This window comes from Rhinolophus ferrumequinum, chromosome 14 (assembly GCF_004115265.2).
Source record: "Rhinolophus ferrumequinum isolate MPI-CBG mRhiFer1 chromosome 14, mRhiFer1_v1.p, whole genome shotgun sequence".
In the NCBI taxonomy this organism is placed as follows: Eukaryota; Metazoa; Chordata; class Mammalia; order Chiroptera; family Rhinolophidae; genus Rhinolophus; species Rhinolophus ferrumequinum.
This window is the reverse complement of record NC_046297.1, coordinates 71,071,794-71,094,989: the sequence shown is the minus strand read 5'-3', so window position 1 is coordinate 71,094,989 and position 23,196 is coordinate 71,071,794. Positions and strand designations below refer to the sequence as shown.

The 23,196-nt window shown below is 48.4% G+C and overlaps 1 protein-coding gene across 2 annotated transcripts in view; it reads left to right on the top strand.

Moving 5' to 3' along the window:
• AGO2 (argonaute RISC catalytic component 2) overlaps positions 1-23,196 on the top strand; it is an 86,582-nt gene that overhangs the window by 38,488 nt on the left and 24,898 nt on the right. For both annotated transcript variants that reach the window (XM_033126155.1, XM_033126156.1), the window contains exons 2-3: positions 3,370-3,565; positions 17,150-17,270. In XM_033126155.1, the coding sequence (XP_032982046.1) occupies positions 3,370-3,565; positions 17,150-17,270 (317 nt within the window). The remainder of the gene's footprint in view (positions 1-3,369; positions 3,566-17,149; positions 17,271-23,196) is intronic.

Below are 23,196 nucleotides of genomic sequence, written 5' to 3'. Positions count from 1 at the left end.
ACAGGGTTCATTACTCCGCTCGGTTTCAGGCGTCCGCTGGGGGGTCTTGGAACGTTCCCCGTGGGTACGGGGCTGCTATAGTTCTCAGGGCCATCTGCGTCCGGCGTGATGAAGGCGCGTGCGCCCACTCACTGTTCTGTTGGCCTCGTGTGGCGTTTGGTTTCCATCTTGATGCATTGTGATCATGTTGGAGCCAGGGGCTAGCAGTCCAGGGCACGGCCCCTCCCGCTTCATGCCTTTCGCGCGCACGGACTTCTGGGCACCTCCCGATGTACTTGGTCCTCCCCAGTGTTTTGTTTGTGACTCCTGCTTGCTCTGGCACTGTACGCTTGGGACTCCCTGTGAATTATAAGAACAGACATAAGATCTCTGAGGACTGAGGCCTCGCAGTTTTCATAGTCTTCAGCAGGAGAGTCCTTCCCAAAGGTATAAAACGGGTCTCTCCCTGCTCCCTCTGCTGCATGGAAAACTGTTACAACTTTAAATTGTGACTTTGTATCCCATATGCCTTCCCGCGAACTGTCAGTATTGTCATTATTAAAAGCTAGAAGCAAGGAAGAGATACCTTGTGAAATTATGTATTTTATGAATCTGCTACCGTTGCAGTTTTCACATGGCTTTTGTTAATACAGGTTAGTAACAAACCAGTGGACAGTTTTCCTCGTTTCCCATGGCAAATTCTGTAGAAGTCATAGGTGTTGGAGAAAACAGGAAAATAGGCTCAAGCTGAGACATGGCCCTACACCAAACTTGTGCCAGTTGGTCAGGTTTAATTTAAGTAAGGTGAAACCATCCATCATTGGTTGGGGATGGCGGCTGGCGATGGGGTGGGAGGGAGCTGGGTACCACGGTCGGCTCTGTCTGTCTGAGTCGTGGGCGGCTTCACGTCTCAAAGGCGACAGCTTTAACCCGTAGCTGTAAGTCACAATCAGAAACATACACAAGCACTTTGCAACCCGGGAAGCCCTTCAGTGCAGGTAGGGCTCCCGTTCCTGCCACTGACCGTAGGGGCCAGATTTCTGTGGCTCCGCACTGGACATTTTCGGGGATGCAAATGTAACTTCCTATAGTCTAACTGTATTCCTACATTCACAAGATTCCCCCTTCTGGAAAGGAGTCATCCACCTGAGAGCAGGGACACTCAGGGCAGGGCACCGAGAGGCCGCATCCGTCCTCAGGGAGCGAGCAGGAGGGGCTGGACAGTGGTGTCCACTCCTCAGCATGGTCACGGTCCCTGGTGCAAAGGATCACGTGTGGCCTGCTGCAAGCGCGCCTAATCCATTGCGAGACTTGCGCTCAGATACTCTCCTTGGAAGTGACAGGTGAGCTGCTTGGGAACACTATTTTCATCTCCTTGGTCCCTGGCACACGACTGAGCACGTACGGGGCACACGAGCGTGCTTGTGGAAGGGATGGAGTGTTGTGAAGTCATAGTCGCTTCGTGAAGAGAGGCCTGAAGGTTTCCAGATGGTAGAACTCAGTGAGATTAATACCTTTAACGCACGTCCGTTTTTTTCATAGAAAAATAAATTAATAATAAAAAACAAGTAATTCAAGGACTCTTGAGTTTTTCTAGGTCAGAAATACAGTAAGCACAGTTTGTATTATTTTTAGTAGAGTACTTTTGTTTCCAGTGAATGTCGATAGGGATTGAAGTACATGGAATTTTTATTTAATGATTTTTTTTTTTTGAAACAGACATTTGAGCAAAAGTGTTCTGTTATTGGAAAAATATTTAATTTCCCCCCCCAAAGCCACACTTTGAATTGTACTAATGGAATTACTGAAAATTTTATTTGGGACGAAGTTTCTTTCTACTAGTCTATGGGGAAAAAAAAGAGAGAGACACCCCCGATTAGATTAATGATTTAGATGGTGATGAAGGCGAGTGGAGCACGTTGACGATTTGGGTCCCTTTAACCACACTTGGCCTCACCCCACGTCCCCTTTGCTGATAATCCTCACGGCCCCATCTTCCCAAACTCCCACGTGCAAAGGAAGAGAACAGAATTTGTACACGGCGGGTGTGGTGAGCGCCGAGTTAGTAGGATGGACTCCCAGTATGGAATGCGCGTGCTGCTGAGACACCGCTTTTGTACAAGTGTGGTATTGGTCTTTGGCAGAGAAGGGGGTGTCGCATGGTGGTTTCCAGGGACCAGAGAGACTGTGGACGTTTGAGTGCCTGTGTGGACCCTTGCACAGCTGTCGGAAGCCCCTGGAAGCCGGACACACACGTGGGACGCGGTGCTCGGGGCGAGTGGCAGGGGTGTGCGCTGGCCCTGCTGTCAGGAAGGCTTGGCTTTCTTTACTCTGGATGTTCGAACATCTTCCTTTGTGACTTAGGCGGTGCCGTCCTTCTGAATGTCAGCTTCCTCAAATATAAACAGAGGGGGTTGAGCAGAGGTTCCCGGGCTCTTGCTGTGGGTCAGGTGCCCTCAGACCCTCAGGCACACTCTCACCTTGACCCTCCAGCTGCTCGTGGTCCCACTGGGGGAACAGCCAAATGGTGACGATTGCACCGGTGGGCACGTTTATGTGGAGATGTGGATGAAGTGAGCTGGAGATGGGAGGCACGCAGACCTCGTGACTCCCCTCGTCCATGGGCAGGACTGGTGTGCGGTGGGGGCTCTGACGTGTGTGGGCTGGGGCTCGGGTGCAGGGGTCAGGGAGCTTTGGGAGGAGGCTGAGGCCGGGCTGCGGACACTGGCGCGTGCCTGGATGTCGGAGCCAGGTGCCGGGGAGCGCGAAGGAGTTGGGATGGGGGCTCAGACGCTCGGGCCTGTGGTGTGGACAGTGGGTCAGGTGGACCAGTGAGCTGAGACCACCCGCTGGGAGGCTTCTGTAAGCGCTGCACAGAGTGAAGTGGGGACCCGCGCTGAGGCAGATGGGTGGGTAGGAAAGGATGGCTGAGGGCAAAGCAGGTAAAACAGTGAGGATGGCCTTGGTAGTGGGCAGACCGCGGCCTCATGATGGAGGTAAACTGGGGGTGCAGAGGGTGAATGGCTGAGAGTCCTCAGTAGGAAAGGAAGATGGCCGGGGGAGGAAGTACAACATTCCAAGGACCTGGGCAGAGCAGGAGAGGACCATGGAGGGGGCAGTTTGAAAAAGGAGGGCATGGCACCATGTCACATGCCACTGAGTGAGTGAGACAGGAGGGCATACTGTACTGAATGTGGAGGAGGAGAGAATGAAAGTACCAAGGGACACTGGTGGCGCAGGGTCCTAGGAGGGTGGGCAAGGGTGGGTCAGGTGCTGGAGGCTGGATACCCCCCCCAGCGCTCCAGCCGCCCCCCCCCCCGCGCCCCCGTGCCCCACTCTAGAGCAGAGCCGGTTCTTTCCCTGTGTAATGGCGACCTCTTTGCTTTCCAGTGCTCACGCCTCCTGCACCACCGCCACCCCCCATCCAAGGATATGCCTTCAAGCCTCCACCGAGACCCGACTTCGGGACCTCTGGGAGAACAATCAAGTTACAGGCCAACTTCTTTGAAATGGACATTCCAAAAATTGACATCTATCACTATGAATTGGATATCAAGCCAGAGAAATGCCCAAGGAGAGTTAACAGGTATGGTTACCTTCTTTATTGATTGGTTTATGTGGGTGATCTTTGTGCACAAACAAGATTTTGAACTAATCAGCCCTTTGATTCTCAGCAGATCCTTGTGACTGCCCCCGCACCACCCCCAGGAAGTTTCCATCGCATTTATTTTTTGAGAAACGTTTTTGTGTCGAGATGTAGTGAAATACATGTCCTAAGTGCAGTTCAGTGAGTTCTGACAGAATACACATGTATGCCCATCTCCCCAGAATGCGGCCTCGTGCCCTCGAGCCCTGGCTCACTGAAGTCACTGCTCCGATCTGGGTCACCGCAGACCCATTTCCTGCCATCTGAGAGGAGCTGCACAGCCTCCTGGAGGGGCTTCCTCCGCCCGCTTCTTTCTGTCAGCATCGTGTTTTTGAGATTGACCTGATCACTGTGTGTGTTAATTGCTCTTATTTTTACTGCTGAGGAATACTGGATGATATGAGTATTTCATAAATAATTCAGTAATTATTCATCCTCTTGTTAGCCGTTTGGGCTGTCAAGGCTTTGCTCTTACGAATAAAGCTGCTGAGAACATTCTCAAGTCTTTTTGTGGACATAAACGTTTTCATGTCGCTTAGATACATCACTAGAAGAGCAGTTGCTCTGCCAAAGGGCAGGTGTGGGTTCAGCTGTGTCAGAAACTGCCCGGTAGTTTTCCAGAGGAGCTGCACCCCTTACTCCCCTGCCAGCAGGGCGGGAGGGGTCCCGTCGTCATTGTCGGTCCATATTCTCAGCAGCACCCGGCAGCCAGTCATTCTGATTTTTGCTGTCCCGGGGGGCATGTAATGGTTTCTCATTGAGGATTTAATTTTCGTTTCCTGCTAACTGAGTTGAACCTTTCATGTGCTTACATCCATAATTATGTTACATTCCTGCATTACATAATGTCATACCATATATTATTTCTAGTAAAGCGTTGAAGTCTTTCCCCTACTTTGGAGGGTAGTTGTCTTTATGCTACCGATTTGTAGGCGTTTTCAATATAGTCCGCTTCCTAATTTGAGGGAGTTTTCCTAATTGGCTGAGAATTAGCCTCATCATAGGGTGTTGAATTCTGTCGAATGCTGTTTCTGTATCGATTGAGGTGATCATATAGTTTTTCTGCTTCCCCCCTCCTATGAATGTGGTAAATTACATTTTTGGGGAGGAGGTAGAGGCAGATGTTAAATCGGATTGAATTTCTGAGAGTCGTGATGTATTACTTTGTACATGCCTTTAGCCATGGCATACTATTTTAATATGTTGCTGGGGTTACTGTGAGTTTTTTGTACTGAGTTTCTGTGTCTGTGCCTCTAAGGGACAGTGCTCTGTAGTTTTCTTGCTGGGTTTTGGTTTCAGGGACGTGTCGGCGTCGTAAAGGAAGCTGGGAGGAGTTCCCTCCTCAGTACACCAAAAGAATAAAGTGTAAGATTGGTACAGTTTCTTTCTTAAATGTTTGAATTTGTCATTGAAACCATTTGGGCCTGGCGTTTTCTTGTTTTTCTTTCTTTCTTTCTTTTTTTTTTTAATTTTATTATTACTTTTTTTATTGGGGAATATTGGGGAACAGTATATTTCTCCAGGGCCCATCAGCTCCAAGTCGTTGTCCTTCAGTCTAGTTGTGGAGGGCGCAGCTCAGCTCCAAGTCCAGTTGCCATTTTCAATCTTTAGTTGCAGGAGGCGCAGCCCACCATCCCATGTGGGAATTGAACCGGCAACCTTGTTGTTAAGAGCTCACGCTCTAACCAACTGAGCCATCCGGCTGCCCGGGCTTGGCGTTTTCTTAATAAAAGGTGTTTCATACAATTTAATTTCTTTATCATGTATCAGGCTATTCAGATTTTTCCATTTCTTTTTGTATTAGTTTTGGTAATTTGTGTCTTTTAAGGAATCTGTCCATTTCACCTGAATTGTTGAGTTTCTTGGCTTACAGTTATTCATAATATTCTTTCAATGTCTGTACGAACTGTAGTGAAAGAGCATTTCATTCCTGGTATTTTAAATTTGTATTTTCTCTCTTTTTTTCCTCAATCATATTTGCTATGGGATTGTTAATTATATTTATTTCTTCACAAAAACAACTTTGCACTTTGTTGATTTTTTTTCTTTTGTCTGTTGATATTTTCCCTGTTTTTCTTCTCTGATCTTTATTATTTTCTTCCTTATACTTACTTTGAGTTTAGATCATCAATTTCAAACCTTTCTTCTTTTCCAAACCATTTGTTTAAGGCTGTAAATGCTCCATGAACCTGGTTTTAGCTACAGCCCACAAATTTTGAGACATTTTAGTTTTCATTTAGTTTAAAATATTTTTTTGTGAATTCTTCTTTAATCTATGGTTTTTAGAAGTGTAGTTAATTTTTAACTCTCTGGAGATCTTTTTTTATAATACCATTTTCATTGATTGCGAATTTAGTTTTTTATGCTTAGGGAACATACTCTGTAGGATTTCAGTTTTTTGAAACTTATTGGGACTTATTTTATGGTTAAGCATGTAATTTATCTTGTTAAACATTCCTCACACACTTGCAAAGAATGTGTATTCTGCAGTTGTTGGTTATGGGGGCTATCAATATTAGATTAGTTGGTTGGTAGTATTATTCCAATCTTTTATATGTGCTTTCTAATGTTTTCCCCCTCAAAGTATGATATGGATTGGTCTGTTTCTCTTTTTAGTACTATCTGATTTGGCTTTGTGTATTTCAAAGCTCTGTTACTAAGTACCTATATATTTATAATTTTGTCTTCCATGATAAATTGTTCCTTTATCACTAAGAAATGTCCTTCTCTATATTGGGTAATTCTTGTTTAAAAATCTTCACTATCTGATTATTCATACAGCCTCATGAACATCCTTAGCTTGCTGTTTGGCAGATAAATCATTGTTCAGGCTTAAACTTTCAACCTGTGGTGTGTGTGTGAGAGAGAGAGAGAGAGAAGAGGAGGGGAGCGGGGGAAGGGAAAGGGAGAGAGAATTTCAGGTGCATCCTTGTAGGTACCCATATAATTGGGACTGGCTTTATCTAGTCTGACAATTTCTGCCTTTTAATTGGAGTGTTAGGTTTGTTTACACTTAATGTTATTATCCGTGGATGGATTTAGGCCTACCATCCTGCTATTTCTTTATCTTTTTTATTGCAGTTTCTCTTTTCCCATTTCCTTTTGGGTTCACCAAATGTTCTTTAGTATTCCATTTTATTCTTGCTATTGGCTTTTAACTTTCTTTCTTTTTGCTTTTTAAATGATTACGCTACAGATTTCAGTATGCAGCTTTAACTTACAAAGTCTACTTAGTGTTACGTCGTAACTTCATATAAAACGGAAGAATTTTATAAGAGTATAATTCCATTTACCTCTCTGGTTTTTTGCTAATGTTGTCGTGTATTTTACTTCTACATATCATATTCGTGGTGTGATGTTCTTATTTTTAAGAAATTAAAAGAAAATGGTCTGTTTACCCACGTATTAACCATATCGAGTTCTCTTTATTTCTTCCTGTTGATCAGTGTGTTCACCTGGCAGCATCCCCCCTTAGCCTAAAGAATGTCCCTCAGCATTTCTTGTTGTACAAGTCTGCCAGTGATGAATCCTCCCAGCGCCTTCTTTAAATCTACAGATTTATTTCCTTCTTATTTTTGCTGGATATCAAATTCTAAGTTGACAGTTTTTTCCCCAGCACCTTAAAGATGTCATCACATTGTCTTTTAATCCTCATTGTTTCAGAGGAAATGTCAGCTCATTTTCTTATTGTACTTCCTTTGTATGTAATTTGTCATTTTTCTTCTGAATGTTTTCTATTTTCATTTTGCTTTTCAGCAGTTTATGATGTGCACAGGTGCGGTTTTCTTTGTATTATATTTTTCCCCTCGGGGTCATTGAGTTTCATGAATTTGTATGTTGACATCTTTCATGAAATTTGGGTGAAATGCAGGCATTTCTTCAAATATTTTTCTGCCCCATTTTTGCCTCTACTTCTGGGATTGCAGTTATGTGTATGCTAGACGGTTTGATATTGTCTTCAGACCTTTGACACTGTGGTTTTTTAAAAAAATATCTTTCCCCACTCTTTTTTCAGTTTGGATAATCTTTATTGATTTGTCTTCAAGATCACTTTTTAAAAAAATAATATCCAATCTTATGTGATAACTATCCAATAAATTTTGTTTTTCACTTAGGTATTGTGCTTTTCAGGTCTAGAATTTGCATTTGGTCCTTTTTCATGCTTTACGTTCTTTGCTGAGATTTCCCATCTGTTCATTCATTATTCCCATCTTTTTCTTGATGATCTTGGATATAATTCTAGTGCATATTTATTACGGCAGCCCTTGTCTGCTAATTACAAAATGTGAGTCATTTCAGCATGTGTTTTATTGACAGGTTTTACCTCAGATTACATGTCAGCTTTTCTTGCTTATTCATGTGTGAGGTAAATGTTTCTATTGAACATTATGTATGTTACATTACTGTCTTCTCTAGTACCCTGCCGCACAAATCCTGCCTCTTCTGCAACCCCAGACTTGGCGCTCGTCTCTTCAGCATGACAGGGCTGCCCCACTCTGCCACTCCTTCCCCCGTTTCGTGGTTTGGAAACTGTTCCCAGGCAGAGTGAATGTGTGGCTTACCTCAGGGTTTCCCTTCCCTCAACAATCACAGTCCTAGGCTGCCTGTTTTCCAAAGCCCAAAATGGCTGTCTCCTATTTCCTCTAGTTTTGTAGTTGTTTAGGGTAGGAGGACAAGCCCAATGCCAATTACTTTGTCACGGTCAGAAACAGAATTCTCAGCTGCAGCTGGTAACCAAATCGATTACCCAGGTAATCGATTTGGTGTCTTATCAAATAGTCTTTACGTAATAATTTCTCCTGATCATAGCTTTTTTGAGAGAAAGAATGTGTGGGGATTCGGTTCCCTTATCTATGAAACTAAACAGCTGGATTCACTCGGTGTGACCAGTGTACATTTTTTTAGGAGGTGATTTGGTGTATATATTAAACATAGTATAAACCCTTGACTCGCCGATTCTAAGTGTTTATCCCCAAAAGATATGTGTCCAAAAAGAGAGTACTTGACAGTTATGTGAGGCCCTTTACACATGTGCTAGCTGAAACATGTGTTTCTGAACAAAAGCTTTGGACACAGCTGTTTTCAACAGCTTTGTTTCCTGAAGGTCTGCGGAGACCCTTGAATCCATGTGATGTGCTCTGAGACTCTCCCTGAGTGGGCTTGTTTGTTTGTTTTTGAGTTTCCCTGGGGCAAAAACCTATGTGAATCTACAGTTTGGATCCACTCTTAGAGCTGGACTGAAGGCATGGAGCACATGCACGTTTTCTGGGCTCCTGATAGGTAAGGTGGCAGTTGGGCTCCTGTTACGCCATCAACCACAGCGTATGGGAAGCTTTCTTTTATGAAAGAAGGTCTGATTAAGACCTTTTCATCTGGCAACAGCAAAAGGCTGGTGGATTTAAGATTGGATGCCTTTACCTGACTGTACTGCCACATTCCTTACCAGTAGTTAGCCTGGTAAGGTTTGAAAGTTACCCAGTGTTTAGAAATCACCTCAAGTCAAACCGTAAGTAGCAAAGGAGGGGCCTGAGCTGCATTTCTGTGTCCAGGGCCAGCCCACGTAGTGCTAGGTGCTCTGCTGCTTCCCGAGGTTGTGAGCCAAACTCAGAGTCACTGCCTACTTAAATATGTGAGCCTTCAGGGCTCCTTATTTTATGATTAATTCTGTTGGACTTTGGCTAAGGTCCAATCTCAAAATTATAATCAATCAAAATAGTATAGAAAAATGTTGGAAGTGAAGATTTTGTGCCGGGAAAACCCATGTGCTAATGCTTTGTCTTAGCGCTTCCTTCAGCGCCCTACCAGCCGGCCAGCGTACATGGAACCTGCATTCGAGTGACGGGTGCTGTGCCCCTGGGCAGCCCCTGTCCCTCGTGGGAAAGAGGGAGCCTGACCAGTGACCTGCAGCACTCAGGGCCAGCGCGCTAGACGGAAGGAAGCTCAGAGGGAGTGGGAAGGCAGAAAAAGAGAACTGAGGTCATGCTGTGGGCTGTTCCGGGGTAACCCTGCCGAGAAGGTTGGAAACACCCCATCTCTCTACCTGTTTCTCCTTCTACACTGCATCCTGTTAAAGCATTCTTCATTCTCAGTTCCTAAAACCTGTGCTGAGCACAAGGTAGACGTTTAACAATCCCACCCTGAGGCTTTGTGCGAGGAGGAGGGGAAAATGCCATCTACACACATTGTGCTGAGTCGCTGTGAGTCCCAGCCCGGTGAACCCTCGCTCTGGCAGTGCAAGGCCAGGGCCATCTTCTGAGGAAGCCTCCAGTATCCTGTGGGTACAGAGATGGACGAGCCAGTGCCCAGCTCTGGTCTGGGTTTTGCCAGCCTTGCCGCCAGCACTAAGGAACCTGCTGGCCGGTCAGAATGAGCGGCGCTCAGCTCAGAAGCACAGCATGGGCGACAAGGTGTGCTTGTCAGCTTTCCACTGCCCTTTCCTTCTTGTTCCACTTCAGCTCCGTCCGGTGACCTCGGGAGAGCACTGCAGAGCACTCTCTGTGTGTCTGGGAGAGGTGGGGGACAGTGCGGAAGGACCGTCACCTGTAGCCTGCTACTTAATGGGCTCTGTCCCCTGCAAGGAATGTGTTTTGGGCCAGGCTTTTTAAAAGGTGGTTTGGGCGTGTGTGTGTGTGTGTGTACGTATACGTACACACACACACACAGTCTGACATACCAGTTCTACTTCTAACTATCCTAAAGAGATATGTGCAAGGATGTCTAATACAGTAAAGTCAAAAAGAGAGAGACAGAAACAGAAATCATCTGCATGTCAGCCGGCAGGGATGGGTAAATGAACGTACTGTGGAGTCCCGTGAAACTGTAACAATGTGACAGCAATGAAATGGGAATACAGACAACAGTGCTTTGTTGACATTACGTTACAGTACATGATACAGTAGCATCTCTGTTTCTGGACTTAATGGCCACTCTGTATAGTGACAAGGGAAGGTCTTAACGACATAGTGGGAAAACAGGGCGCTCTATGCGTGTGATGCAGTACATTCAAAAAAACGATAAGACCACGTATTTGTATAAATACCTACGTATTTCTTTCATGTACCTACGTATTTGTATAAATTCATAGGTTTGGAAGCGACCAGGTTACTTTGGAGCAAAGGATGGAGAGGTCAGGTGGTCTAGGCAGACTTCCAGCGTTATCCGTATTTGAATTTTACAGTGAGAATGCATTAATGCAAAACCCGTGATTAGAAGTTAACCAAAGAATGCACTTTTTTTAAAGAGAAAATTTCCCATAATTATGGCAGTCAAGCCAATCCAGATCATATGTCAGCTCCTGATTGGCAAGCACGTTCGGTTACTATGAGGCAGCTTTGCCTTCTGTCGCTGCCGTACCAGTGTGTGGCTGTGTGCCCCCGCGCCCCGTGTAACATGGAGGTGAGAGTGTCGGCCTCTGCGATTATCGTGAGGACTGAATGAGTGGTTCATGGAAGTGCCTGGCAGAGAGTAAGAGCTGGCACTTTGCCACTGTCCTCGTTATATGGACCACTCTGTAAGATCCCGAGCACGTAATGGGTGGTGCAGTGCACAGACCGTGTCGTGGGGCTGTTGCTTTTGCAGGAGGTCTGGAGGCAGCCCGAGAATCCGTTCAGTAAAGGTGTTTGTCCAGAAGCCACCCTGGTGCCCTATGGGAACTGTGCTTTCCAGGGGCCAAACTTGGTATTTAGGAAGAACCAAACGCAGCACTCCAAGAATAACTTGTCCCAGGTGGTTCCTCCTTGCTCTGGAGCCTTGTCAAGAAAAGTCCCTGGGGCTGAGTTGGAGGGGGGGCGGTGGGGAATTAGTGTTGAAAGGGTCGGAGCTTCCACTGGGGAGTAAGAAGTTCTGGAGGTGGATGGCCATGGTTGTGCGACAGTGGGAATGTACTGAATGCTACTGAACTGGACGTGTGACAGTGATTGAACTGGCACATTTTATGTTATCTGTTCCTATCACAGTTAAAACAGACAGAGACAGGGAGGGAGGGAGGAAGGGACAGAGCAAGGGAAGGAGGGAGGGTGAGAAGAAGGCAGGAAGGAGGGAGAGAGGGAGGAAAGGAGGGAAGGAGGATGAGAAGGAAGAAAGGAGGGAAGGAGGGAGGGAGGCAGGGGGCAAGGAAGGCGGGCCAGTCTCTGGGAGTAGGTCTGTGTTGATGGCGGGAAGGGGCCTCCATATTTCAGAACTAGTGGCCCTCCTGTCCTGAAAACTAAGCGGTTTGAGTCCTGTTTGCACAAATGATACAGGTGCTAGCACCTCCATTCCCTCGGGTGGCCGAGACATGGGAGCAGCGCGTGGATGGTGGTGACGCTTTCTCGTGGGCTGTGTGGTGGCCCGGGCTGTGTGCACATGGTCAGGGTTCTTTTTCGTCCGCCGGGGAGCTTCCCACTATAATGATTGACTGAACAGCCATCTCCTTTGAGCACATTTCCTGCGCCCCTGAAGAAGCCACGGTTTGGTGTGTGAGTCGCCATCATCAGCATGAGCAGGTGTGTCGCGTGGCAGGGCCCATTCTATTGCTTTGAATGCTAGATGCCTGGGTGCTGAAAAGCGTGCTGTGTCCCCTCTCCTGCCACTTCTGTCGCAGATGAAGCGCCTGTATGTCCACGGGGCCTGTTACTAGTGTCCTGTCGGTCCTCGCTCCAGCAGCACGCCGTCTCGCTCACGAGCTTTTACACATCCACCCTGTTCCTCTTTAAGAGCACGACTAGCCTCTGTCCTTTCCAAATACATTTAGAATTAGTTTATTAAATTCCGTCAAACACCAGTGAACCGTTCATTGGGGGTGAAAGAATGGATGTGTTTGGGGAGAATTGAATAATTGAATATTATGGTCCACAAATGTGGCTTGTTCATTGGTTGTTCTGTTTTTTAACCTCTTCTGGTGTTTCCAGCTCCCAAATAAAAGGTTTGGAACTCGTTATCCCTGCACGGTTAACTCTGGGTGAACCCATCCCTCACTGTGACACACTTACACGCTGCGTGTGGGAAGGGCCCTCTGCTGTGGCTGCTCTTCACCAGTCTCAGGGTAGAGGGGGTCAGTAGGAGGTGGGGAGAAGGACAAAGGGGAGGTGACTGTGCAGGGTGGCCGCTGATTCCAAAAGGTGAATATGTAACAAGTGACATACTGATACTGTGTTGCATTAGGTAACAAAGTAATTTACATGTGTGTTTCCAAGCGTGACCATCCTGTGTAGCCAGATCACTCAGGAACTCCTCTGCTGTTATAAGAGACTGTGTCAGAGCGGCCACAACCCAAGATTGTCTCACAGGAGAAGAAAGGACATAATTTCACATTTACTGCTGGAAACCAAAGCTTTGCAGGGAATTTTAACTCCCTAGAGAGGCTGAGAGGGAGGCAGCGGGTCCACCTCCTACTGGTTCTCCAGCCCCTCCGTGTTCCATTTCTGCTGGAGACTGACCTTCCTGGGCGTTATTACCGAAACAGGTTTATTTGGCGGGTGACTTGGCTGTTCTGGGCTCTTGGTCCCTGCGCTATGGCTGTCCCTACCTCTCCCCCTGAGGGTATGTAATGAATCAGTGAGTGAATGAATAAAGACTTGGTACCAGGGGAAAATATGAGCATTTGTTCTAAAAATATTTATGGGGTATCCACTATCTGCTGGACCCTGGAGGGACACAGATAAAAAGCAAGGATCTGTCTTCATGAAGCTTCCAGAGTTCCTCGGAAGGTTCGTCTGCATTTTTGTTAAATTTTTTAAATAAATTTTGTTGGGGAATATTGGGGTACAGTGTGTTTCTCCAGGGCCCATCAGCTCCAAGTCGTTGTCCTTCAGTCTAGTTGTGGAGGGCACAGCTCAGCTCCAAGTCCAGTTGCCGTTTTCAATCTTTAGTTGCAGGGGGCGCAGCCCACCATCCCATGTGGGAATTGAACCGGCAACCTTGTTGTTGAGAGCTCGCGCTCTAACCACCTGAGCCATCCGGCCGCCCATCGTCTGCATTTTTAACAAACACAGTCCCAGTGTCCACCAATAGTAGCAGTTTTTCTTCTTTACAACAGCCCTCCTCCCTTTTTCTTACCCTACTCCGGCAGCCACGGCCTGCAGCCCAATGTGGAACAAGTGGCAAGAGGGCATCTTCCTTAGAGGGAAACCTACCAGATTACGGAAGTTTCCTTCTGGTCTTAGTTTGCTAATTAAAAAAGAAATGCTGATGGGGTGTTGTATTTTATTAAATTTTGTTAAATGCTTTTTTCCTGCCTCTTGGAGATTATCATAATTTAAAAACTTTTCACACTCAATTTTTAAAACCTAAGTCAACTTTGTTGATATAATTACCTGCAACAAAACATGTTCTTTTGAAGTGTATGGTTAGATGAGCTTTAAAAAATGTGTACACTCTGGGCAGCCGGTCAGCTCAGTTGGTTAGAGCGCCGTGCTCTTAACAACAAGGTTGCCGGTTCGATCCCCACATGGGCCCCTGTGAGCTACACCCTCCACAACTAGATTGAAACAACTACTTGACTTGCAGCTGATGGGTCCTGGGAAAACACACTTAAAATAAATTTTTTAAAATGAAGTGTACACTCGTGTAACAATCGTGTGACAGTCAAGGCGTGGAGCGTTCTAAAGACCCCAGAGCTCTTTTATGCCCCTTTACAGTTAATGCTCTGCTAATAATCCCCCACCCCCTACCCCATGGCAACCACTGAAGTGCCTACTGTTGACGTAGATTAGTTTTTGCCTACCAGAAAATTTCATAGAAATGGAATCATGTAGTATGTACTGCTTTATAGCTAGTTTCTTTCCCTGAGCTTGTTTCTAAGATACAACCATCATGTTGCCTCTACCAGAAACTCATCGATAGAATAAAAGTATTCTATTGTAATGTTGTACCATAATTTGTCCACCAGTGGAGGGGCACTCAAGTTGTTCCCAGTCTGGGGCTATTGTAAACATTGGCATACACGTGGTTACATGTTTTCATTTCTCTTGCGTTGTTAAGTATCAGGTATTGCTAGATGGGTGGTCTGTGTACACTGAGCTTTATAAGAAATGGCCAAACTTTCTCCTCCTAAGTGGTCGTGTCATTTTTACATTCCCAGCAGCAACGTGTAAGAGTTAAGGGTCCACGTGCCCCTTCACCAACCCCGTGGTTGGGTGGGTCTGGAATGTTCGCCATTCTAGTGCGTGTGTGGTGATTTGTGGGTTTATTAGCATCTCCCTAATTACTAATGATGAACGTCTTTTCATGTGTGTATTGGCCACTTGGGTATCTGTTTTTTGCAAAGTGTTCAAATCTTTTACCTGTTTTTTTTTTTTTTTTAAAGTGGGTTGTGTGTCTGAGTTGTAGGAATTTATTTTATATATTATGCATGCAAGTCCTTTGTCAGATATATGTGTTTTTTAAAATACTCTCTCCCAGTGAGTGGCTTGCCTTTTCCCTTTGCATAACAGTATCTTTTAAAGAGTAAACATTTTTAATTTTGATGAAGTCCAATTTATTATTGTTTTCTTTTACAGTTGATCACTGTTTATGGTCTAAGAAATCTTTATCTCAGGGTTCATAAAGATTTTTCTCTTTTCTTTTTTTCCCCCAGAAGTTTCGTGGCTTTAGCTTTTACTGTAAGTCTGTAACTTGTTTCACATCACTTTTATCATGTTAAACCCGACCTTTCACTCCTGGTGTCTGCCCAACGTTGACATGTTGACAGCGTTATTTTTAACATGTTGCTGGATTCTGTTTGTTAGTACTTTGTTTCTTCATTTGTGTTTATAAGTGAGATTGGGCCATGACCACTTCATCAGGTTTCAAGATCAAAGTTTTGCTAGCCTCTTAAATGAGCTGGGGCCTGTGCCCCCTTAATTCTGTTCGTGGTAAGTTGGAGTTTGTTTGGATGATTTGCTCCTTGAGTGTGGATGGAACTCCCCGCGAGAGCCATCTGGACCTTGAGCTGATCGTAAAGTCTTGACCACGAAGGTGGGGTGCCTGAAACTTGGGAGTCAGTGGTCTGGAGGCAGCATGTCTGAGGTGCCCAGAGTAGCGTGTGGAGACACAGGTAAAGTTGTGCCCTGGCTGCTGGTCGGAAATGGCAGAGGTGGAGGTCTTTAGGGCTTCATACCTGCCGGGGCTGTGATCTCTCACCGGTGTCGGAGGCCTGGTGCATTCTTGGTGGCCCCTTCACAGGTGTTTCAAGAGGCTCCGTCTGGACCAGGGACTCCCGGGCAGTGGGTGTAGGGGCAGGTCTGGGTGGACTCCTAGAAACTGGCCTCCTGGACAGAGTCAGTGTGAGGAAGAAAGCCTGCTGAGGCTCGCTTTCCTCACGCTCTGGGAAAGGAATGCAATGCGTTTCTGATTCTTGCTTCCTGAACGACGACCAAGGCTCTGCCCAGAGAGAAACCCTCACGGCAGAGCTGGGCTCAGTCTGTCAGGTGTCCCCTCCCGCTCTGTCCCTGCTGTCGAGACCCGTGGCCCCCTCTTTACCACATCAGGAGCCGCTGCTTCCTGATGACGACTGGCATTTCAAGCCTCTGCCAGGCCGCTTGCTGTGGCCCCTTTGTGGACCTGAGGGGCGGGCCAGCGTCGTGGCCTTTCCTCTCTGTACCTCCTGACATGCTGTGTGTGCAAGGGGTCAGGTGTTTGGTGGGTTAAGTGGGATGCCTCAGCCCGCCCCCACCCCCAGTGCTGGCAGAGATGTGCCCAGTGGGCTCTCGGAGCAGAGACATGCAGGGTGGGTGGTGGCGTGCCTACCCCCCCAGCCTCCACGGCGCAGGACACTCGGGCAGTCCTTGGTCCCCCATAGCTTCTGCGTCTGTGTGGAGTGGCAGGCCAGCGGGGGCCGTGCGTGTGCCGCTGTGCCGCCTGAGGGACAGATAGCACCCCAGCTTAGTGGCGTAGAGCGCACATTGGGCGCTCAGGACCGTGCAGGTGGGCTGTGGGGTGACTGGCCCGGCTGGGCCAGGCTGGACTCGGGCTTTGAGTCAGGTTCAGGCTCTTTGTTCTGGAGCCCAGACTGAAAGGGCAGCAGTGACCAGGTGCGTTCTTACAGGGGCTCCCAGGAAGCCAGGCCAATCACATGACCCCTGACAGCCTCTGTTTATGTCACGACCTCTGACTTCCCGGTGACCAAAGCAAAGCACACGGCTGAGCCAGCACCCGATGTCAGCGGGGTGGGGATTCTTCCCTGTGAGCACGGGGGTGGTGGGGGGCAGCCCTGGGGGGGTGTCACAGACAAGCACGTGGTATCTAACGCTACGGCTGTGGGAACAGGGCTTCCTCCCCTCTGGTCCTCCCCTCAGTGCCCAGGAGGTTCTGGGAGCTTCTATCGTCCGCTGCGTGCAGCGTGTGCAGTGGCTGGTGGGGAAGACGTCCTCTGATGTTTGGGTGACTGACGAGCCTGAAGCCAGTGAAGGTTCTAGTTTGATTCTTTACAGAAGAAAGTTGGAGGTCATGTTACGAAAACGATCCATAGCTCTTCCAAAATGGCTTATAAACCAGTGTCAGAAGGATGGTCCTCATGCATGATCTCTGATTTTACTGACATTTTGCTCGAATTCTGTCTTGTTTCAGGGAAATAGTGGAACATATGGTCCAGCACTTTAAAACACAGATCTTTGGGGACCGGAAGCCAGTGTTTGATGGAAGAAAGAACCTCTACACAGCGATGCCTCTTCCAATTGGGAGGGAGAAGGTGAGTTCAGAGATGGGCTTGGACCACCCAGGTTACAAAGGTCATTGCTCCTCCTCATTCCACCTGAGACGCGCGGCCCCGGCGGCTCTGTGCCTCCTCCTGAGGCCCCTGACAACCGCCTTCCGTGCCCTGTGGTTGCCCACGGTAGAGCAGGAAGCTGTCTGCGTCCCCAGACAGGAGTTGAGAACGTTTTAAAACCACTGAACTTTGAAATGTAAAACCCAGGCCACGAACCACCACCAGGCGGGAGGCTGGATCACCCAGTGGGACTGTCAAGACCTAAGGAAAAGTGCGTCCGCGTAAGTGTAGGCGTGCGTGCCAATGGCAGTGAAACAGCTAATAACCGGCGTTAGCCAGTGATTCATCTGAAATAAGAGTCGTGACAGACAGTCAGCCCGGGAGTAGTGATTATATTAAAGTGTCACCTCTTCTTACTGTCTTTATCCTTATCATGGCTTTATTTAAAAAGTAATAAAATTTCTGCCTGGAAGTTGTCACCTCTTGGCACATCTTTCAACGAACAGGCTGCTCCAGGGTGATCATGGGTGGTGTTTATAAGTAGGAGAAGAGGAAGGACTCAGCTCAGCCATAATCTTTACATAAACTTAAAAAAAAAGAAAGTAACGATCCCAACAAGGACAGAAAAGATAGTTCCCTTTGAGAACAACTGCACAATTAGCTTCTGAAACCCCACCCCACCCACAACCCCGAGAAGGACCATAGCTCACAGCTCACAGCGTCTCACACTGGTGTCCAGTTGTCTAGTGACCTGTATGCTGTCTGCAGGCATTGCTCTTTTTTTTGCCTTTGTGTTTTAATGATAAAAAGACTTCAGCTCCTTTCACCCGTATGGATGCTCAGAATTTCCGGGTCCTGGTAAGAGTGGAGATGGTAGGGCTGGGGGAGGGCCGGTGGTGATAAGGGCTGTGTGCCGAATGGTCTCCGGATTCTCAGAGATAGCAGTGGCGCAGCCGGGCACTGCCCGTGTTCCGAATTGGAGGGAGTGCCGGGACCCTACGCCTGTCAGCTGAGGAGACTTGCCCCTTGTAAATTAGCATGCTGTGCATTTGAAAGTTATTGATTATAAAGCTTTGTGACTAATTTGCACATTTGTTTTTGTTTGAAATTGTATAAGGAACAAACACATAAGGAGTTTATTCACCGTATCGTCTGTGCGTGTTGACACTCGGACACTAGGCGGGCACAGGAACGTTTTCCTTCAGAAGGGGTGGGGGGGTCCCTGTGGTGTGCGTGTCTGAGACACGTCCTTGGAGAACAGCTCCGGGCTCCACAGACCTGACTGAGTCCTGCTTCACTCCTACTCCTGGCGAGACCTTGGGCAAGCCGCCTTCCCTTGCCACCCTCACTGTCACACCTCTAAGAGGGGACATTGCATAGAAATGACCTCGTGGGGCCTGGTGCGAGTCAAATGAGTGACTGCACCCCAAGAAGAGCTTTCCACGTGACGTGCTTCCAGCTGCCCTGGGTCTCTGCTAATCTGTGGGTGCTCATTCAGCGTCCGCATCTCTAACCAGCTCCCACTTCCTACTGCGGTCCCAAGTCATTGGGTTGTCAGATCTAATGTGCGTATTTACGCCTGGGACATGGCACTCACTGAGCAGGTCCACTGGTTACTGTTACTGGGCTAAGGGATCTGTATCTCTCATCCTAACCCACACGTCTCTGGGTGGCCCCCCACCTCTACTGCCTTGTACCTAGTGGACGCTCGGTGTCCCTGAAGTTTAATCCCTACCACCCTTGTCCTGTTCTCAGATGAGCTTCGAGAACCTACCCAAAGCCCCAGCGTTTGGTGAGCGTGGGGTCTCCTAACTGCACACCACTCCTGCCACTCATTCTCAAAGTTCTGTCAAATATTCGCGATACGCAGAAATTAATCTCTTCCCTCAGAGCTAAATAAAATGTTGCTTCCTACATTACATCTTGTAGCCAAGTGCTATCTTTTTTTTTTCTTTTATGTGTGCTCATTTTTCTATAAAGCACTTTTCTTTGTATCATGGGCACTTCTGTAGTCAGACAGAAAATCCTTTAGTGTCGTGTTGACCCCATGTCTCCTGGGGGCTAGATGGGGGCTGCCGCTGGCCTTGTCCAGGTTTATGCACGGAGCATGTCCTGGGTTCCATGGCCTGGCTCTTGTCATCTCCTCTTAATCTCTCGTACTGAAATACGAGCACACCTGCCTTAATTCCAGGCCCCGTGAGGGCTGAAACACCACGGGGCCAGTCTCTTATTGTGCAGAACCGGACACAGAGGAAGTTGTCCAAGTTGTTCACCATTCAGGATTTAACTCCGAGCTCTGTTTTAGCAGTGACACGATATGACTGGTAGGACCGGAATATGTGTGGTCTGTTGTTCCAGGTGCGGGTCCAGCCCTGGGCCTTCACTCACCAGGTCTGCAGGTTCCTGCATCTACAGCCTCCATCCATTTACTCAGGGAAGGTACGAGCATCTCCTTAGAAGAAAGCGGCATGTTAGGCCAGATGCACAACTCAGAGCAGTAACGGCCCTTGTGCAGAAGGCGCCCACTGTTAGGGACGACAGCCTCGCACAGAACCCACGCTCGGTGCTCCTGCCGGCTCACTCCCTGTGCCCGGGCCCGGGGGCCTGGGGGCCATGACTGCTGATTGCAGTGAGAGGTGTCAGGGATCCTGAGTGGGCACTGAAGCTTCTGCACTGGAGGGGCAGGAGGACTGAGGACAGGCAGGTGGGGGCAGGGGCCATCCTTGGCGTTCTCCTCCAGGTGGCACGCAGGTAGAGGGTCTGCTCGATTTGGGCCTAACCTGCTGCCTTTCCAAGCTAAGGGTCCCTCCAATAACACTGCGTTTGTCAAGGTGCCTTGAAGTGAGCCAGCCCGGAATGGAGGGGCACGGCAAGTGTCATTTACACCCAACAGAGCAGCCACTTCCTGTGTGCCGCTGCTGGTTTTACCTGCCATGGGTGACTCCACACCCCCAGCACCATGCTAGACGAGGCTGCGGTTTCTCTGGGTAATTTGGAGGGGCAACGCTTAGCTTTCTGAGGAGATTCGTTGCTGTGCAAAGTCCCAGAAAGCCTTCAACTCCCAGCTCCCTGTGCCCATTGAAAACAAGATGTGACCTGCACGTCCCCTTCTGGAAAGGGCCCGTGGCGAGGAGCCTAGCAGCTGTCTCCCTGGCACAGACTCCGGCCTGCAGACCCCTGGAGGGCCGCGGCAGGGTCTGGATCTCAACCAGCCCCACGCGGAGTGTGGCAGCCCAGGGCCCTGCCAGCACTGTCACTCCTTCCTTAGGAGAAGATGGCAGTGAATTACGGGGCCTGGCCCTCATGGCAGCCAAGTTGTGGACAAGAAGCTCCGATGGAGACACGGCTGCGGCTCTGCTCTCCTGGGTGCCTGCAAGTCTCTGTCCCTCCTTCGTCTCCTAGCGGCGTGGTGGCACCAATCCACGACTCTTCCCATCGCAATTCCGATTCTGTCACCCTGGTGGCTTCCACACAAAGGGAGTGGAGTGTGGCTTAGGTTTGTCTGCAGAGATGGGATCTCACAACTGTCTCAGCATCTCCCAGGCCCGGGGTCAGTGCTGTTAGCGGATGTTTCGGTTGTCCGTGTCAGAAGATGGCACTTGTCGTGTTCTGGGGTTCCAGACCGCCCTCCACGGGTGCTGGCAGCCTCAGTTGGCACAAGTGTCCTGCGACGTGGGCAGGCTGTCCTCTTATTCCTTACAGCGCATACAGGGAGCCCAGTGGAGCCACCTGCCCATGGGCAGGTTGTAGATGGTTACAGAACTGTGAGCCCCGTGTCCTGGGGACCTCCGTTCGGTGCCCTTTGGCTGCTACATTACTGGGACCAACGGCTTCAGGCTGTTCGGAGATTGAAGCGTCTTGGTGTGTGGACTTGCACCGCTGGCCAGCAGCCCAGACAGACATGCAGACTGTTTTCCAACTCATTCACAGCCGCAGCCCAGTGTCACCCTGCCCCACACAGTGTGACATTTCTGTTGAAATCTGCATCGTTCCTAAGCTGTGAGATACGTGTACCAGTCAGCCTCTCGAGACATCGTATCTGGCAGAGAACGTTGTACAGCCTGGAGTTTATTCTCTTCCCTTTTTATGGGGTCCAAGAGGAGGCAGGACTGGACTTGATTAAAAAGTATAAGGATCTTTTGCTAAAGGAAAATGCACCCCTCTGAGTCCCCTCTCAGTTCACTTCTAGAGGCATTTCTGAAGGGTGACATTAACCAGCATCCAATTAGTACCAATTCACAGAGTCGTCCTGCACCCAGGCCGAGAGCTGCTGGGTAGAGGCCTGCTGTGCACTTCGGAAATTTGCCTGGTGGTCGTCTTCCATCCACCTGTCTGCCGTCCTTGTCATACCACCTCTGAAGAGGTGCGCTTTCTGATGCCACCGGGGCCAGGCCTCTGCTGCTCCACACGGAAGCCCTCCCCTGACGCCCAGCACAGCCGCGGGCCACCGTCTCGTCCTTTTCTGGGGTCGCGCTGTCCGAGTGGCACCCTTGCCTCTTCACTGCACATGACCTGCTATAACACAGCCAGCCTCCTGGACCTCAGTTTCCCTAACTGAAAGTATGGGTGGGGCGGGGGTGTCGCGAACGGTAGGTTATTGGGTGAAATACATACTGCCTGCCCCTTTGTTATCACCACGTTAAATGCTGCGTTTCAGTTACTGCTTTTACATGACACATTTAAATTTTTATTACGAAATACAGTATACGCACATACACACACACACACACACACACACACACACGGTGCCAAAAAACATGAATACACATTTTAAGAAAGGAAAAAACTATTAATTGCAATACTCAATATATACCGAAAGCAAAAGATGAGTACAGGTCACGTTTGACGTCTACAATTACAAGAGGTGCTCAAAGTGGTTACCGTCAGCGTCCAGACACTTCTGATGACAGCGAACGACTGCTTGAGCATAGATAATGTCTCTTAAAATGTGTAGACGTTTTTTTGGCACCCCCAGTACATACATAAAACAGTAATAAGTTCCATGTACCCACCATCCAGGCCAAGACGCTGCCTCCCTCTCCGTGTCCCCCACTCTGCTCCCTGATTGCATGCCCCGCCCTTCCCCTCACTGCTGCTGTCCAGGGGACTCAGGTTAAGTTGACCCTTTGCTCTTTATTGGTCTCATCAGCTGTGCGTACATCCCTAAAATACTTTGTTTTGTTCTAAAGGGAACCCCACTGTAGTGTCCTGTGTCCGTGGGGGCCTGGGCCCAAGCACTGGGTACAGGTAAAAGGGATGTATCTACCTGGGCACAGGTGTGCAGGTGAGTTCTGTGTAGTCTGGCTGCTGCTGTAGTGATGGTTGGACGAGGTGGCCAGTACGTGAGGGCGGGAGCTAGCCTGTGTGGTCAAAATGATTGCCAGCGCTCGGTGGCCACAGGGCACCAGTGGCTGCCACCCTGGGCAGCTCAGGAAGAGACCGTTTTCATTCTCACAGGAAGTTCTGCTGGGCAGGGCTATTGTAGACTGTTGTGGTGAATTCTCTGAGGTTTGGCTCAGGATTTTCATTTCTTTCCAGATAACTCTGGTTGGTCTTGTAGTTGAAGCTGTCTGTCTTCTCTGCTGTTTTGTGCCTGGTGACGCTGGTGCCACCACCCTTCTGTACACGGTGGGGCATGGACGGTCCTGCAGAACAGCTTTGGGCAATGTCCAGTGTGTGATGTCCCCCCTGCCCACATTCTTCATTCAGAGATAACCATTTTCCCACTGGTGATCGTGGACTTATTTAATCAGACAGAAAGGTTGAATGGATTGTAGGATGTGCGCCCATCTAGATTGCGCGGTTGTTAGCGTTTTGCTATTTGTCTTACCACGTGTCTATTCTCAGAAGGCTTTTTTGTTCATGATTTAGTTGTTGCGAAACTAGCTTGTGGACACTTTTTTAAAGG